The sequence below is a fragment of the Glarea lozoyensis genome (assembly GCF_000409485.1).
Source record: "Glarea lozoyensis ATCC 20868 chromosome Unknown GLAREA14, whole genome shotgun sequence".
NCBI lineage: Eukaryota > Fungi > Ascomycota > Leotiomycetes > Helotiales > Helotiaceae > Glarea > Glarea lozoyensis.
In genome coordinates this window covers 1,127,777-1,142,056 of record NW_007360988.1, presented here as the reverse complement: position 1 = coordinate 1,142,056, position 14,280 = coordinate 1,127,777, and the positions used below count along the sequence as shown (strand labels likewise).

General features: G+C 47.4%; 5 protein-coding genes across 5 annotated transcripts; 2 read left to right on the top strand and 3 right to left on the bottom strand.

Annotated features, from left to right (window-relative positions):
• Positions 1–708: 708 nt before the first annotated feature.
• Positions 709–2,069, bottom strand: GLAREA_06961 (uncharacterized protein; the record flags this gene model as incomplete). Its single annotated transcript, XM_008080909.1, has 2 exons — positions 709–842; positions 896–2,069. The coding sequence occupies 2 exons, from the start codon at positions 2,067–2,069 to the stop codon at positions 709–711; spliced, it is 1,308 nt and encodes a 435-aa protein (XP_008079100.1).
• A 1,361-nt stretch (positions 2,070–3,430) lies between these two features.
• GLAREA_06960 (Cysteine proteinase) lies at positions 3,431–5,086 on the bottom strand (the record flags this gene model as incomplete). The annotated part of the gene is made up of 2 exons (XM_008080908.1): positions 3,431–4,286; positions 4,335–5,086. 2 exons carry the CDS (start codon positions 5,084–5,086, stop codon positions 3,431–3,433), a joined length of 1,608 nt encoding a protein of 535 aa, XP_008079099.1.
• A 4,187-nt stretch (positions 5,087–9,273) lies between these two features.
• GLAREA_06959 (NAD(P)-binding Rossmann-fold containing protein) lies at positions 9,274–10,357 on the top strand (the record flags this gene model as incomplete). Its single annotated transcript, XM_008080907.1, has 4 exons — positions 9,274–9,337; positions 9,386–9,685; positions 9,736–10,149; positions 10,266–10,357. The coding sequence occupies 4 exons, from the start codon at positions 9,274–9,276 to the stop codon at positions 10,355–10,357; spliced, it is 870 nt and encodes a 289-aa protein (XP_008079098.1).
• Positions 10,358–12,377: 2,020 nt separating this feature from the next.
• Positions 12,378–13,002, top strand: GLAREA_06958 (uncharacterized protein; the record flags this gene model as incomplete). The annotated part of the gene is made up of 3 exons (XM_008080906.1): positions 12,378–12,657; positions 12,731–12,774; positions 12,871–13,002. 3 exons carry the CDS (start codon positions 12,378–12,380, stop codon positions 13,000–13,002), a joined length of 456 nt encoding a protein of 151 aa, XP_008079097.1.
• Positions 13,003–13,279: 277 nt separating this feature from the next.
• GLAREA_06957 (uncharacterized protein) lies at positions 13,280–14,176 on the bottom strand (the record flags this gene model as incomplete). Its single annotated transcript, XM_008080905.1, has 1 exon — positions 13,280–14,176. The coding sequence occupies one exon, from the start codon at positions 14,174–14,176 to the stop codon at positions 13,280–13,282; it is 897 nt and encodes a 298-aa protein (XP_008079096.1).
• Positions 14,177–14,280: the final 104 nt, after the last annotated feature.

The following is a 14,280-nucleotide window of genomic DNA, read 5'->3' as shown; positions in this document are numbered from 1 at the left end:
CGGCGCGTCTCAAAATAAAGAATATCGTGAGAACGGCGCGGAATTTCACGTAGATGGCTATGCTTGTTTTATTTTTGAAGGCGTAGGGTATTTTGGGAGGGGAATATGGGGTTTGAGAGGTGGGTTTGGAGGGGATGATGTTTGGGGCTTTTGGGTGAGTTGGCTTTTTGGCTCATCTTTAAAGAAGAACATATAGCAACGACATTCAGTTACTGGAAGTATACTTGATCGATATTGCTACCTTACAGACGTGTCGATCTCCCAAGATCAAGATCTCAAGCTCTTAATACCCAATGTATAGTATATCTGAAAATATAGTGTATCTTTTCACTTCTCAATTCCTCACTCCCAACCACCCCTCACAAATTAAACCCCTTCACCTTCACTGTTCCTTTAAAATCCGAATTACAGGAGCTAAAATATATTCGTAACTTCCTAAACACCCCAGTATCTAGAACTTCTATATCTCTATCTATAAACTCAAATAACCACAAATCCCATCCAGAAAAGCCACCCACTCAAGCGGTATATAAAAGATAAGACAGACCCTCCCATCCAAACCCACACATCCCCTAATATAAAACCCCAAACAACTTCCCTCCCTCCCTCCAATCTAGACATCCCGATCCCCTTGCATGTCAAACTCAAACTCAAATAACCACACCCCACCCACTTAAATCCACGCACACAAAAGGCTTCTGCAGCCCGTCAAATATCTGTCCGCAAACTCACTTTCAATTCCGTGATTCGGGCGTCATATTCCCCGTTCCCACCAGGATAAACAAGACCAACGTCCCAGAGTTTCTCGGTGGGGAAGATGGAGAGGTATTCTTGCGTCGTATCTACACTTAACATCAGCATTTTCGTTAGAAATAGGTGAAAACGGGGAGCTTACCCTCATCCAACAACCCCCTCAAAAACAAATCCATTCTATCCCTCCCGGTCTCATCCCTCCCGGATTTAGCAAAAACCTCCATCACAGCCGCTACGAAGAGTTTGTAGTCCTCCAAGTCCCCGTCGAATACGTCTATGAAATCGTAGACGCGTTTGGAAGCGACGTGCTCGAGGAAGGAGAGGTAGTAGGGACAGAAATAGGAGGTCCAGATTTCGGGGGAGGGGAAGGAGGATGTGCTGATGGAGCGGTTCGGTGAGCTAGGGTTATTTGGGGCGAGGGAATGCAGATAGTCGATGTTGAGGTTGATGAAATCCCAGTCAAACAACGAGACTAGACGGGTTAGGAGGAGGTTTAGGTGCGTGCGTGTTAGGTTGGAGGTTATGAGTGGATATGAAGGGGATGGTGTGATTGCTGGAGAAGTTGAAGTTGTAGGTGGTGTTGTCCATGGGTTTGAAGCGGATGCCTGCTGTGATGGTGATTTTGATGGAGATGGAGATGCCTCTTCACCCGCTCCATTTCGTCCGCACCCCCCATCCCCCAAAACAGATCTCGGAACCCATGATTTTGTCGGTATCTGCAGAGAAGTCGTACTCGAACTACTCTCCGAAGAACCAGAACCAGATCCTATACTCTGTCCCCAAAGAGAATCTGGTATAGTCGATGAATTCGACCAAAGCGATGGCGTAGCTGGGAAGTAACGAGGCGCTATGCTTGTCGCGCCGGCCCAGACACTTTTCCTCAGATTGGTGAGTTGTTGTACTTTGGGCTTCGAAGCAGGTGTCTGAACAGGTGTAGGTGATGATACACTCCCAATCCAACTCAAATCCATCAACGCCCTCTTCCCCCACGCTTTCAAAGTTTTCTCTCCTTCACCCTTTCCATCCCTCACCCCGACCCTCCTATCTCCCCCAACCCTCCCATTCCCCTTCTTTCCCTCCCCACCCAAACCCCTCCTTTCCCAACCCTCTTCCCTAAGGGACGGACTAGCAGGAACCCCAGCCCCCAAAGAAACATTCATCGGTCTCCGAAACGCACCCCCCAAATCGATTTCCCCCCCCTTCCCATCTCCATTCCCCTGATCAAAACTCTGTAGCCACGCTGCAAGCGGCATGTCATCTTCTTCACCTCCATTATCATCGGTGAAATCCATTTGCGGCATCGGATTCTGGAACATCGTTTCTCTGACTGTGCGTCTGAGCGTGCGTCTGTGGTTGTCGTTGCGTTGTGTATGTGTATGGCGTATGTGTATGTATGGATATGTGGATGGTGTATGTATCTGCTCGTCGCCTCTGCTAATATTCTCCGTATGCACAACGATTCACTCACCCTCAAATCGAATCCTGAAGCCTATTCCCCTCAAATCTTAGACTCGGTAGCAAATGCAGATGTCGAAGAACTCAGACCCTCGAGACTGGCGCAGATTTATCTCCCTCGCCAAACGAGGCCAGATGATTCATCTTGCCCCAAAAAATGTTATAGGGGAGGTGAGTCGAACATTTTGGTGATTCGGGGTGAAGGGAGGAAGATGATTAAGGTGTGAGGGATTGTGCTGTGAGGGTTAATGGGAGTGATGGGTTGATTCATGTGGAAGGACTTTTGTAAGATGGCGGGGATTGGAGAGACGTACTTGAATATTGTACCAAAGTAGATAGTATGATAATCCGAGGCAGGGACATCAATCACAACAAGGTAGGCTTACCAAAGAATAATAATTACCTGGACCTGAAGACATCACTCACAGCACACCAGAGACATGTTGTTGTTTGTAACGGGCTTGATTCCCTCATCCTCGCTAATCACGCCCTCCTATTCACTTTTGAAATCCTCTATCCTATACGCACTCCCTCCCAGGCCATCCTATCCAGACACAACCGAATCATCCCCCATAAATTCATATACCCATCCACGGACGACCCAAACAAAACACCCACTGATGCATCCCATCCATCCAGCCATCCAATCCCACCTCCTAATATTGACGCTTTACAAATTAAAGCAAAAGATTTCTTTCCACCATATATGTAAAATCATGGCCCCTAACCGAAAACGCCAGCTGTCTTCCCATTTCCTAGGATATGAACCAGCCAATTATGAATAGTACTGTAACTCCTTTAAGACGCCCCGTTGGATTCGTGACAAAATGAATTCCCAAAATGATGTAAATGCGACCGTGTAATGCATATAGGTACAAGCTACCTGGATGGCAGCAACAAAAGAGATGGTATAGATAGAGAGTGTTCTCGAATATATGGCGTAGCCGACAAATGGACTATAGAGCGAGAGTTTGTGGGATCGTTCCGGTGTGTGGTTGCTGTGTCACCTTTGAGGCCATATGCAGAAGGTATATGATATGATGTGTTTGTCATATAGTATGTATATTGCGGTCCTCCAGGTTCAATGCGGCTCGGCGCTTTATTTCGCTCGAGACGGTGCCTTTGATAGCAATATAATCCACAATAATGATGGATTGACTCGGCCCTAGTGTCGTCGAAATAATTCGACAGTTGATTGATGTAAGTTGATTGTTTCAACCTTTCAATGTCCACGTTGAGATGGATCTCTTGGCGGGTTGTAACCTCCACGGCCATTCTCTCCTCGTGCATTGACCCATTCCTGCGCACCACTTTGTCGTCCAGCAGGTTGTTCAATAGGCGCCTTGTGGTCTTCGTTGTGTTGTCGTGGTCGAGATGTCATCGATTGCTGTTCACCTGGTCGAATACCCGACACAACCTGTTGGGTGATTGATGAGATGACATATCCTCGGAGTTCCTTGTCCTCTCTGGCATCCTCCTTTTCGAGTTGGAATCGTTGATCCTTGGGCATATTCGATCGTCGTAAATTTCGAATCTCGTTCATAATGTACAGCATAACCTCCTCAGGACATCGTGTTCGTTCCAACGCCTGCTCGGCCTTTCGAACATATCGTCGAGTGACGTCTGTTGCACCATCCATAGAGAATGCGACACAATATGTCATCTTCTTTCCCCATCCGTCGGCGTATAATCTTGGGTTATCCCACGCTTCTTCACAGGCATCGACATGAATCCAGCGCTTCTGCATTTCAGAATACACCTCCGTCCAGACGTGATCTTCTGCATTCCATACCCATCGTACTCGTCCTCCTACAGCGCGACACAACATGCTAAAGACGTTGGCCCATTCTCCGCAGCGGCCTTGGCGAGTTTGTAATAAGCGCCAAACATCCGCGTATCGTGGAAACCTTTCATAAGCGCCGCAATTCTGTCCAGAACATCTATATAATTCGACTCGAAGAGCTCCGTATGCTGACTCTTCTGGTGTTGGTGGTGTCATGCCTTGGGCGATGGTTGGTGATAGGCATACCGAGCATGGAGGATTGTTCACCCAAGCGAAAAATGACCGCTTGAACCATCTAAACTGAGTCAAAAATGGCTCTCAGCAATTGAAGAGAGATACATACCTTAATAATGCGCGGATAACGCAATCCTGGTATCCCCATTCTGGCTGTCTTCCATCGCCCATACTCTCAGCCTGTGCCTGAAGCACCTGACTTTCCTCTTCGGCCTCGCCATAAATTCTATCGAGAGGAATAACCTGTAATGCTTCGTCGAGTAATCCAGGGTTCTCGTATTTTGTTGGTGTAAGTGATAATGTGATTAGTAGATTTCGGAACTTCTGCGATGCTGTGTCCGCTGGAGGTGAAGGGACTTTTGGCTGGCTTCGTAACGACGCATATGATGGAGGAGTCGCCGAGAATGCTGGTGCCGGACTTGGACCGGATGAAGTCGTCGGTCGATAGCTTTGCGAGTCCTTTGTTGATGAAGAAGATGCGTGGGCTCGTAGGTTCGCAGACGAGGTACGTTCTCTTGGTGACGGAGAAGTTGTCCGTGATCGTGTATCGAGTTCATTCAGTCGTCTCGTCCGTAATAACCCCTCGAATTGCTGTGTAAGTCCCTTTGCCCAATGCTCGTCGTATTGTCCGTTCTGCGACGAGCCGTTTCCACTTGATCGGTCCATGTTGTCGAATGTGAGGAGGATGTCGAGGGTGCGGGTTTCTCCAATGTCGACCACTTCTGCTTCTCCCAGCTGACACCTCTCTTCTCGTCCGTCGGTGGTTGCTGTCGTCGTGCCTGGCTTCAGCTCGATTTGCCGGGGAGGGAGGCCGGAATTGAAGGTTGTAGAGTCGTTGGTGTGGTCGACTGCTCGTGGCATGGAGTGAAGGTTCAGGTGGATGGGTCGGCCCCAGGTAGAGAACTGGTCGTCGGCCGTAAGTGCACAGCCCGACCCAGTCGTCGCAATCGCCACCCTTCGCTTGTGAAATTAGGCTGGTCGCAACTACTCGCAAGGCACCGAAATAGAATGGTGGGAGGATGAGTTCAACAGGACCATAAAGATTAGACAATAGAGAGAAATAGGAGTGACTAGAAGAATAGCATTAATCGTCAATGCAGACTCCAGAATCATAAAAGTGCAATGTGGTGAGATGATATTCTCTGCTGGGGCAATTTACGGGACTAGATTGCGTTGCGTTGCGTGTCTTGGGGGAGTTGCGTCGCCCGTTTCTCTGGCCCGTCGCCTGCGTGGATGATTTTCGCGTGCGAAGGGTTGATGGGTTTCTGGTGCCGGTGGACGCGTGGAGTCAACGGGCGAGCAGAGATAGAGTTCACGGTAGCACAAGCGCGGTGGATTAGATTAGATCTTGATGCATATTTTGACATTTGATCCCTAGCCTCGTTCATAGCATCTCATCCTCCTCCAAATTGATTATTCTACTCTTCCTCCCCTCCTATTCTATGCTTCTTGACTGCTTCGTACTGCATTTCCACTTCCGTCCAGCAGCAGCCAGTGCAGAGTGCAGCGGAAGCGGGATGATGACTTACGTTTTGGCCGAGTCGTGATTCGCTCACTGCATCGCCTTGCCCCGAGCTGACGACGACTTTCTCAGACAATCAGAGCCGCCATTTCCTCGCACTGATTGGCGCAATGGAGGCCAAGAGCTGGATAATGGGACTAACAAGGGATCGATTGACGCTTCTGCCAACGAGCGTTCGATGTTTGCTTTCGGCTGCCGCGATGATGGACGCAGACAAGTCAGAAGATGGAGATGTTCTCTTGGCAACAATGTACGGATTTACACATCTATTCCTTGATCAGGTGATTATTCTACCCATCAAGATCTTCAATGATTTGAGATTTTTGAGTGGGACTTCTTGTATGGGGACAGAGCTTCATCGTATTATACGGGCAACTCAATTTATATTGCGGCTCCGCAGGTTATGCGATCAAGTACGCAGTACAGATGAACCATATCATATAGAGAGTAAAGCAAGGTGAGAGAATTCCGCTTTCAACTTCAAAAAAAGAAAGCACTAGAACACAAGCTTGTCTACCTGTAGAGTCCAAGATATGTCTTGTCTGTGCTGGGCATGTTCTACAGTCCCTTTTCTCTCTCTCTGCACGAGTAGTCCCACAACTAGAAAGTTGAACTCGACGAGGATATTTATCACCACGTGACTCGATCTCTCCGCCCAGCGCATCCGTCAAAGCTTGGGACGCTTGAATCTGCGACATCCTCGACCCCACAATCTGAAACTCCCATGAGCCTCAACGCACACGAATCCACCACCGTTCTGGTCCAGAGGAAACAACCAACGAACTCGGAAATCATCAATCCGACGAAAATATGAAATAAGCATCGTGCCCAGTCTATGCTTCCAGGTTCCAGATCCTCATCCAAGCTTTTTCTCCCTTTACCAATTTCTCAAATTCAACTCCAACCCAAAATTTGCCTCTCACAGGCAACTTATCGCTACGCACGCAAAGGATGATTGTCAGACGCGGTTATCTCGTGGCGATGGAACACGCAATCTCGAATTATTAAGTTACTTCACGTCCGAAATTGAGTTTGCCTCTCCCGTCTACGATACATCATTCGACGACAGCTGGTTGACTGTGAAGTTCTTCCAACGTCATGATCAATAGACCCACCCTGGAACACCTTTAGTTGCTTCCCCCTCGATGGCCACGCAATAAAGGAATATCTGTCAGCGAGGTGCAATACGTTACAACGTACTCGCTAGATACGGTCGGAGTTAACTTTCGGATTACTTCAAGCTATTCATATCCAATTCCATGGAGCTGCGTTCTAGCACGGTCCAAAGGTTTGGTATCGAGTTCATCCCTACTCGTACAACTTCCTTACAGCCATCAACATGATACAATGTTCCACAGCATAAAGAAATGTAACTCTACGACCTTCCGATTCGAGACTCGCTCTCATCAATTTTTTATCTCTCTGGATTCTGAAAATTCTCTTGAAGAGGACGCGTACCCCCAGTCTTGGCAGTGGACCCTAATCAAAGGCCGCGTGCAATCTTGACTGGCGAGAACGCTTAAGCGAATATCAAGCAACGACTATTCAACAACTATTGGAAACTCGCTGCAGATAATACTATAGATGCTTTTGGCTAATAAACACTCAGGATTGCAGTTCATGAAGATGTGGTCTGTATTTTGTTGGGGATGTGAAAATGGCGGAAGGATAGTTTGGACAAGTTGGATGTTGCTGGGTCTAGATCCGATAAGTTGGCCATCACTTCAAATTTTCCATCGAGTGGAATGTGACAACCCCGTTTCCGTTACCTCATTGTCATCAGGACTATTTCCATCTTCCGATACGATTCGTCTAAAGCAGAACCTACCAGCTTCAACTCACATGAGTGGGACAAGATGGATCGTTGTCCCTCCCCTCCAGCGGGGACAACACACCATCTTTCCGCTCTACGGACTCGGATTCGTAACGGTATTTATCTTATTGGAATGCAAGAACTAATGTCGTACGCCGCATCCATCGACGTCCTGCCGTCTTTTCACCGCCTGACACTGGCGTCCGACTCTGGTTCAGCATACGTCGCCCTCTCCGAACAGTTTTCTACATAGAGCAAGTCAAACGAATAATCCAAGGAGTCTAGATCTTTCGTCGCTCGATAGAGGCAAGTAGCTGATTTGGGGATCACCCTCTTCACTGGTTGGAGGCCCGAGTCGACTCGACGTCTTCTACGAATGTCACATTCAACATACTTCTCGGCCGGCGTGATGAGGAGTGTCTCAATTGTTGCGTACCCCTCGCATAACCTTACCTTGGTGCCTATCGAGTTCAACGAGCGTACGTAGCAGACACATCAGAAAATCCTCATACGTACAGTAAGTCGCCGACAGACAAACCGTTCTTTGTCGGCGTCACCTCTGCGTACATCACTTCGACGGAATAGGGTAAGGACATTGGTAAGACCGTGTCATCTCATTTGTCATATCAGCAAGCGATATTATTTTGAGTAATCGCATATTCGAAGTACGTCGCTGATTTGTGAAAAGAAAACGACTTCTCTCATCGGATGGGGTGCTAATCCGAGGTTAACAGAAGGCTACCTAGACACGAACCTCAATGATACAACATCTTTTCTTATTCAAGGTGGCAAATTTTTCAACACGTCTTGGGGTATAGGCTGACCACTCTCTTATCAAATGTAAGATTGAAAGGAAAATTTTCAGTCACTTTTCTCCAGAGTGTACACCCACCGGCGCACGAAAGAACAACTCTACTTTGCACTATCCTAAAAAGATACATAGACAGGATTTTTACATTCTATCATAACTGGTTTCAAACTTACCACCTCGTAATGGCCAAATCAACGTACTTTCATTATTCTGTATTAGATTTGCGGAGGACTTGAAATATTCAAATATCGTACACAGGATTTGAAAATGTCACTTGCTTTGGCTGGAAGATTTTCCGGCGGCTATTCTTCCATTTCAGATACCAGAGTCCTAAGAAGAGCTGAGTCTTATGGTCTTTTTTGTTGGAGGATTGGATATGTCAAAATTAGTAAAGAAACATATTTGATTGTGACGATGTGAAACGGGGTGTAAAGGTTTGTGTTTTTGCTATGCCAACCTTCCACAATTTATAGGCAAAAGCTTCTTACCGCCCATTTCACAAGAGTGATCGTTAAAACAACATCTCACAAACTTAAGCCGCCCAAACAGTAATCAGTCCAAGTCAAATCATCCGAAGAGAAGTAACCTGCCGATTCGAGGCGGGTCACGTGATACGATGTCGACCCTTGCTCACTATCATTATTTCGCGAAGCCTCATGGATCATCCGAAGTCTCTTACACTTTCAACTTTTCAAAAACAACTCCTTTGTTGTTTCGTTTGGGGATATTCGGATGGATGTTCACTAGCCTGTGTTTATCTCCGATGAAGCCATCATCGATTATTAATAAGACATGTGTTACGCATCGCGCTTTCCATATAATCAATGTAATTCCATTTCTAACAATCTAATTAATTTTGACTCTCAACTTCATCATTTCTAGCAACCAAAAGCTCTAACATCATGGCCATACAATCTAGAATAGCAATCGTAACAGGCGGAAACAAGGGCATCGGCTTGGCAATCGGTATTTCCTCATCCCCCTCGCCTCCCTCAATAACTAATCAACATCCAGTCAAAAACCTCGCTCTTCAATATCCATCCTCACCACTTCGCTCCGGGCCACTGACCATCTATCTGACAGCCCGCTCCGCAGAACGTGGTAACGCAGCCGTAGAAACCCTTCTATCCGATCCTGCACTCCAGAAAGCCAAAGTCTTGTCACGAGATGGCGGGGACTCGGAAATCAAGTTTAGGGAGTTGGATATTAGTAGTGAGGAGAGTATCAAGAAGTTCGGGGAGTTTGTGGAGAAGGAACACTCGGATGGAATTGATGTTGTGGTTAATAACGCGGGAATTGCTTTAGATGGCTTCAGTATGTTTTGACTCGTGACCCCTAACTACACATATAGTAATGAGATACAGATCTCGACGTCGTCAAACAAACCCTCCACACAAACTACCACGGCACGCTCCTCGTCTCGCAAACCCTGCTCCCTCTCATCCGTCCAGGGGGGCGTCTCGTAAATATCGCCTCCATGGCCGGGCATCTCTCCAAATACTCCAAGGACATCCAAAAATCTTTCCTCAGCGCCGCCGATACCTCGATCGACGCCTGCACCGCTTTAATGGACAAATTCACGGCCGATGTGGCGGCTGGCAAGGAGAAAGAGGAGGGTTGGACGTCGGCGGCGTATGCTGCGTCTAAGGCGGGCGAGATTGCGTTTTCGAAGGTCCTCGCGAGGGAGTGGGAAGGCAAGGGAGTGCTGGTTAATGCATGTTGTCCTGGGTATGTGAAGACGGATATGACGAAGGGGAATGGCGCGAAGAGTGTGGATGGTATGTCATTATTTCTTTCGTTCTGTCTTTTAGCTGCCATTCTAGGTGGCCGTGATAGAGTTCCATTTTAACCACTCTAGAGTTGACAAGAAATACGCATGCTAACCTTTTTCTAGAGGGAGCCAGGACGCCGGTCATGTTGGCGTTGGCGGAGTTGAATGGGAAGGCTGGCGGGTTCTGGCAGAGCGAGAAGGAGATTAAGTGGTGAGTGGGTTAGCGTGTGGCTTGGTGGTATGTATGTTAAATCAGTTTTGTAATTTTATTTAGTTTGGTTTTAATAGGACGATGTTTAAGTGACTAGTACATCTACTGAAGTTCAAAAGCACTTTTCTATTCCCTCCAAATACCTCCTCCAAATATACAGCTAATATCTCCCATCTCCACCTCCGACTCCATAATCTTCAACCCCCTCAACCCCCCTCCCTCTCCCCCTCGTCTTCACCGACACCATCCGTTCCGCAAACGCATGACTGCTCTTCAGCTGCGCCTTCCATCGTATCCCGGCGATCACGCCCCCTAAATAAGATAGGAGACAGAGCGTTACGAAGCCGCCGACCAGGTAGATCCACGCGGGGATCTGGTCTGGGGAAGGGAGCTTGGGGATGGAGGGGAGGGAGACTCGAGGGTGGATCTAGAGGGTGTGTTAGAGGGAGATGGGGAGGGGAGAGGGGTGGGGGAGGGTGATGAATTGGGAAGGGGAGAAGGGAGGGGGAGTGGAGGGTTGGAGGGTAGGAGTGTTGGAGGGGAAGGAGGAAGGGAGCAGTGGAGGACGGGAGGACGTACAACGGCTTGATGAGAGGAAGTTGGAAGTCTGGTTGTAGCCGCATTGGCTAGTCCTAGGACGAAGACGAGGTTGTTTATTTGCATGATTATATACCGCCTGTAAGCGTGTAAATGAATATATTTCTACACACTCAAATTGCAGTTGACCATAAATCGAAGCACTCCACCCCGAAAAAGAAAGGATTAGATGAGGTGGTATTTCTTTGTTCGAAAACGGGTGATTGACATTTTGGGGGGTTTGAGGGGGGGAGTGTGGGATTTTGCTTTGTTTGGAAGGTTTGAGGGGAGTGTGCTGGCTTCTTTGAGATTTCTAGGCTGGGACAAAGGATGGGGAAGGGGGAGGGGAAGGAGATAAAGAACATTTAATTTGAGTTGGGAAGAAATTTCAGATTGCTAAAGGGCAGTAGGTATGAAATGTAACGCAGGTTTCAATTTGATGTTCAAGATGGGGAGAGCGGTATTTTGTATCGGACATATGGTTCTTTGGGATAGTTAATTTGGGATCTAATTTTGATTTGGAGTGATGTTTTGATTTGAGTTGACTCACTAGCTCTTCTGGTAACATCCTAGGCTTTTAGGTTTTGAACAACTTACCTTGGGCTTAGATCTTTCGAAAGTGAGCAAAATCTAGCAAGAAGTGAGCGATTGGTCATTTAAAACCAATTTCATCCTCCTAAACGGAGGAATTCTGACTCCCCGTCTCAGCCTTCGCATTTCGGCGCTGCTGAATGTATTTCCAGAGCAAGAAGCAGATGCCGGCGGCGATCTCGACGGAGATGATGGCGATGGCGATGTTGCCTACGATGGTTGTTGTGCACATTTTTGCTGGTTTCTTTGGTTTGTGTGTTGGTGGGTTTGTGTGGTGTGTGGGATGGGTTGGTATGATTTGGGTTCTAAGGGGGGAGAGAGGAGGCAAAGGGTGGGTTTTAAATAGGGTGTTTGGAGGTTTGTTGGGGGTTTTGGGGTTGGATTGTTCGTCAAAGGGGAGGGAAGGGGATGGTGGTGTTTTGTGGGTTCTTTGTGGAACAGTTGGGGAGGGAAGAAAGGGAGAGAGGGGTTTGAGAGGATTGTTTTTTGGGCATTATGGAGATAATAGACGAATCCGAAAATAGGGGTATTCATAAAATATGTTTAGTACGTCAGAGGGGGATTATTTGCTCATATACTGTGAAAATGATACTTTGTATGAGTGGTATAGAAATCTGAATAACCTAGTGTGCAAAAGACAATAAAGTCAACTTTTGATATTGGGTAGGGTGGATTGAGATTGAAAGTCGCACTCACAGGTGATAATGAACCATAAATGTAAAAGAGTAATGACCGTATGAATGATAATACTTATGAATAACTTACAGACGACTCGAAAAGAAGTCCAAATATATAAATCTTCCCCTTCATTATCTCCCCTCTCTTTCTAGCCAACCAACCACACAAGCATCAACACAATGGCGCCCACCCACGCCACCCTCAAAGCCCAACTCTACACCGAGTCCACCCTCAAAATGGTCTTCAAACTCGGCGTCGCCCATTCCCACGGTATCCTCCCGGAGGACCTGTTTAAGCGGTGGATCGACTTCTTGGTCGAAGATCTCGCGTTACTGGATTTCGGGGATACGATGTTGAGCGCGGATTACCAACGGATTGATGTGTTGTTTAAGGATTTGAGGAAGTGGGTTGATGGGCCGAAGGGGCCGAGTGGGGAGATGGTTAGGGAGGCTGAAAGAGGTGAGTGGAAGGATGGGGAAGGGGAGAGGGGGTGGTTAGAGAGGGATAGGATGCTAATGGATGTGTGATATAGCTGCGCCGAAGAAAGTTTGGAGGGCGCCGGCTTTGCATGCTACGGTTTGTAATCCCCTTCTGTTTTCCTTTCAAGCTCCTGCTAGAAGAGATTTTGGTCTCGGACATAGCTTCGATCAAATACATACTAACTTATCCTAGTGGAAATATGAAGTTAGACCTGGTGGAAAGAGGGGACCGGTAAGTTATAGACGGAAAGACTGGTGGGAGTGGAATCCGCCTGGGCAGAAGTATGATGATTATTGGGTTGAGGATGTTTCTGATCAGGTATGAGAGGATGAGAGATGAGCTGAGATGGTGAAAGGTGCTTCGTTGGTTTTGAGTGGGGAGTAGAAGCTTGTGGATGAGTGGTGCAGATGGGCACTTGCCGGTGGTGTAGGAAACGGGCGACTTAGAAATAGACTTGGGAAAAGGGACATAGAAAAACAGGCATGATCTTCGATCTCCAGGAATATGACCGGCAAAACAGCTTGCGAAAGAAGTCTTGCATTTACACATCCATAATACACCAGCTCCAACATAATATACAATATACATGTCAACCACTCCATCACTCCATCTTTCCACCCGTCAACTCCTCGGCAATCTTCTGCATCCTCTTCCCAGTAATGATCGCAGGTCCTGCATATCTGTCTACCACATTCTTCTGGGTTTTGTTGATTTCCGCCAACATCTCCTGCACGGATTTTGGTTGTCCCTGTGCATCCCAGATGTTGTTTCCTTGAGAGCCGAAGAATGGTTTCTCAGTAAATATCTCCTCAATCCTGGCGTCCAGCTGTTGCTCATTAACAATGAAGCTTCGAGCGTGCATGTACAATGTATGCAACGCATTTTGTCTCTCCTCTTCTCGGATCGCTTCTTTCTTGGCGACTCTGGCTTTCATCTCCTCGATCCTCTCCTCGCGCCTGGCGTCATTGATGTGCCCTACTTGAAGTTGGCTCATAGCTTTTGTGATTGTTGGATTTGTCAATCGTTCGTCCTCTCTCTGTGGTGCATTGAATCTCTCGGCGCGCAATTTCTGTTTTATGGTGCTCTTGTGCAGCAGCATACGGTCCGATTTCAGCTTCCTCGCGTGTAATGACAGCAATCCTTCCTGAAGATTCTTCCGCCTTGCAGCCGCCATCTTTCGTTTCCAAGCAACGTGATCATCTTGTGGTTCTTTCTTGTGTTTCGCCTTTGGGCTCGTGGCAGCAAGGTATTGTGGTGTGATTTTGGTCGCATCGCTCTTCCGGAAGATATTTCTGGGTATCGGAAGGACACCTTTAATTACTCTTCTTGGGGGTGCTTGAGGTTGTGCTGAGGTAGGAATTTCGATAAACCTGGGGTTTTCTGGTCCGATTGAAGATAGGGAGGTCGTTGTGCTAAAGGAACGGGGATTGAGGGTAAGATTCGGACATCTCAGGCGTGTTATCGCTCCAACTGAGCCTGAAGATATCGATGGAGGCATCATTAATTTGTATTGGGCCTCGGCAAGATGCGCTGTCGAAGTATATCTTGTGTGCTGGTGTATGCGATGTTCAATTGTCGAAATCTTTAGCGCGATTGACTAGC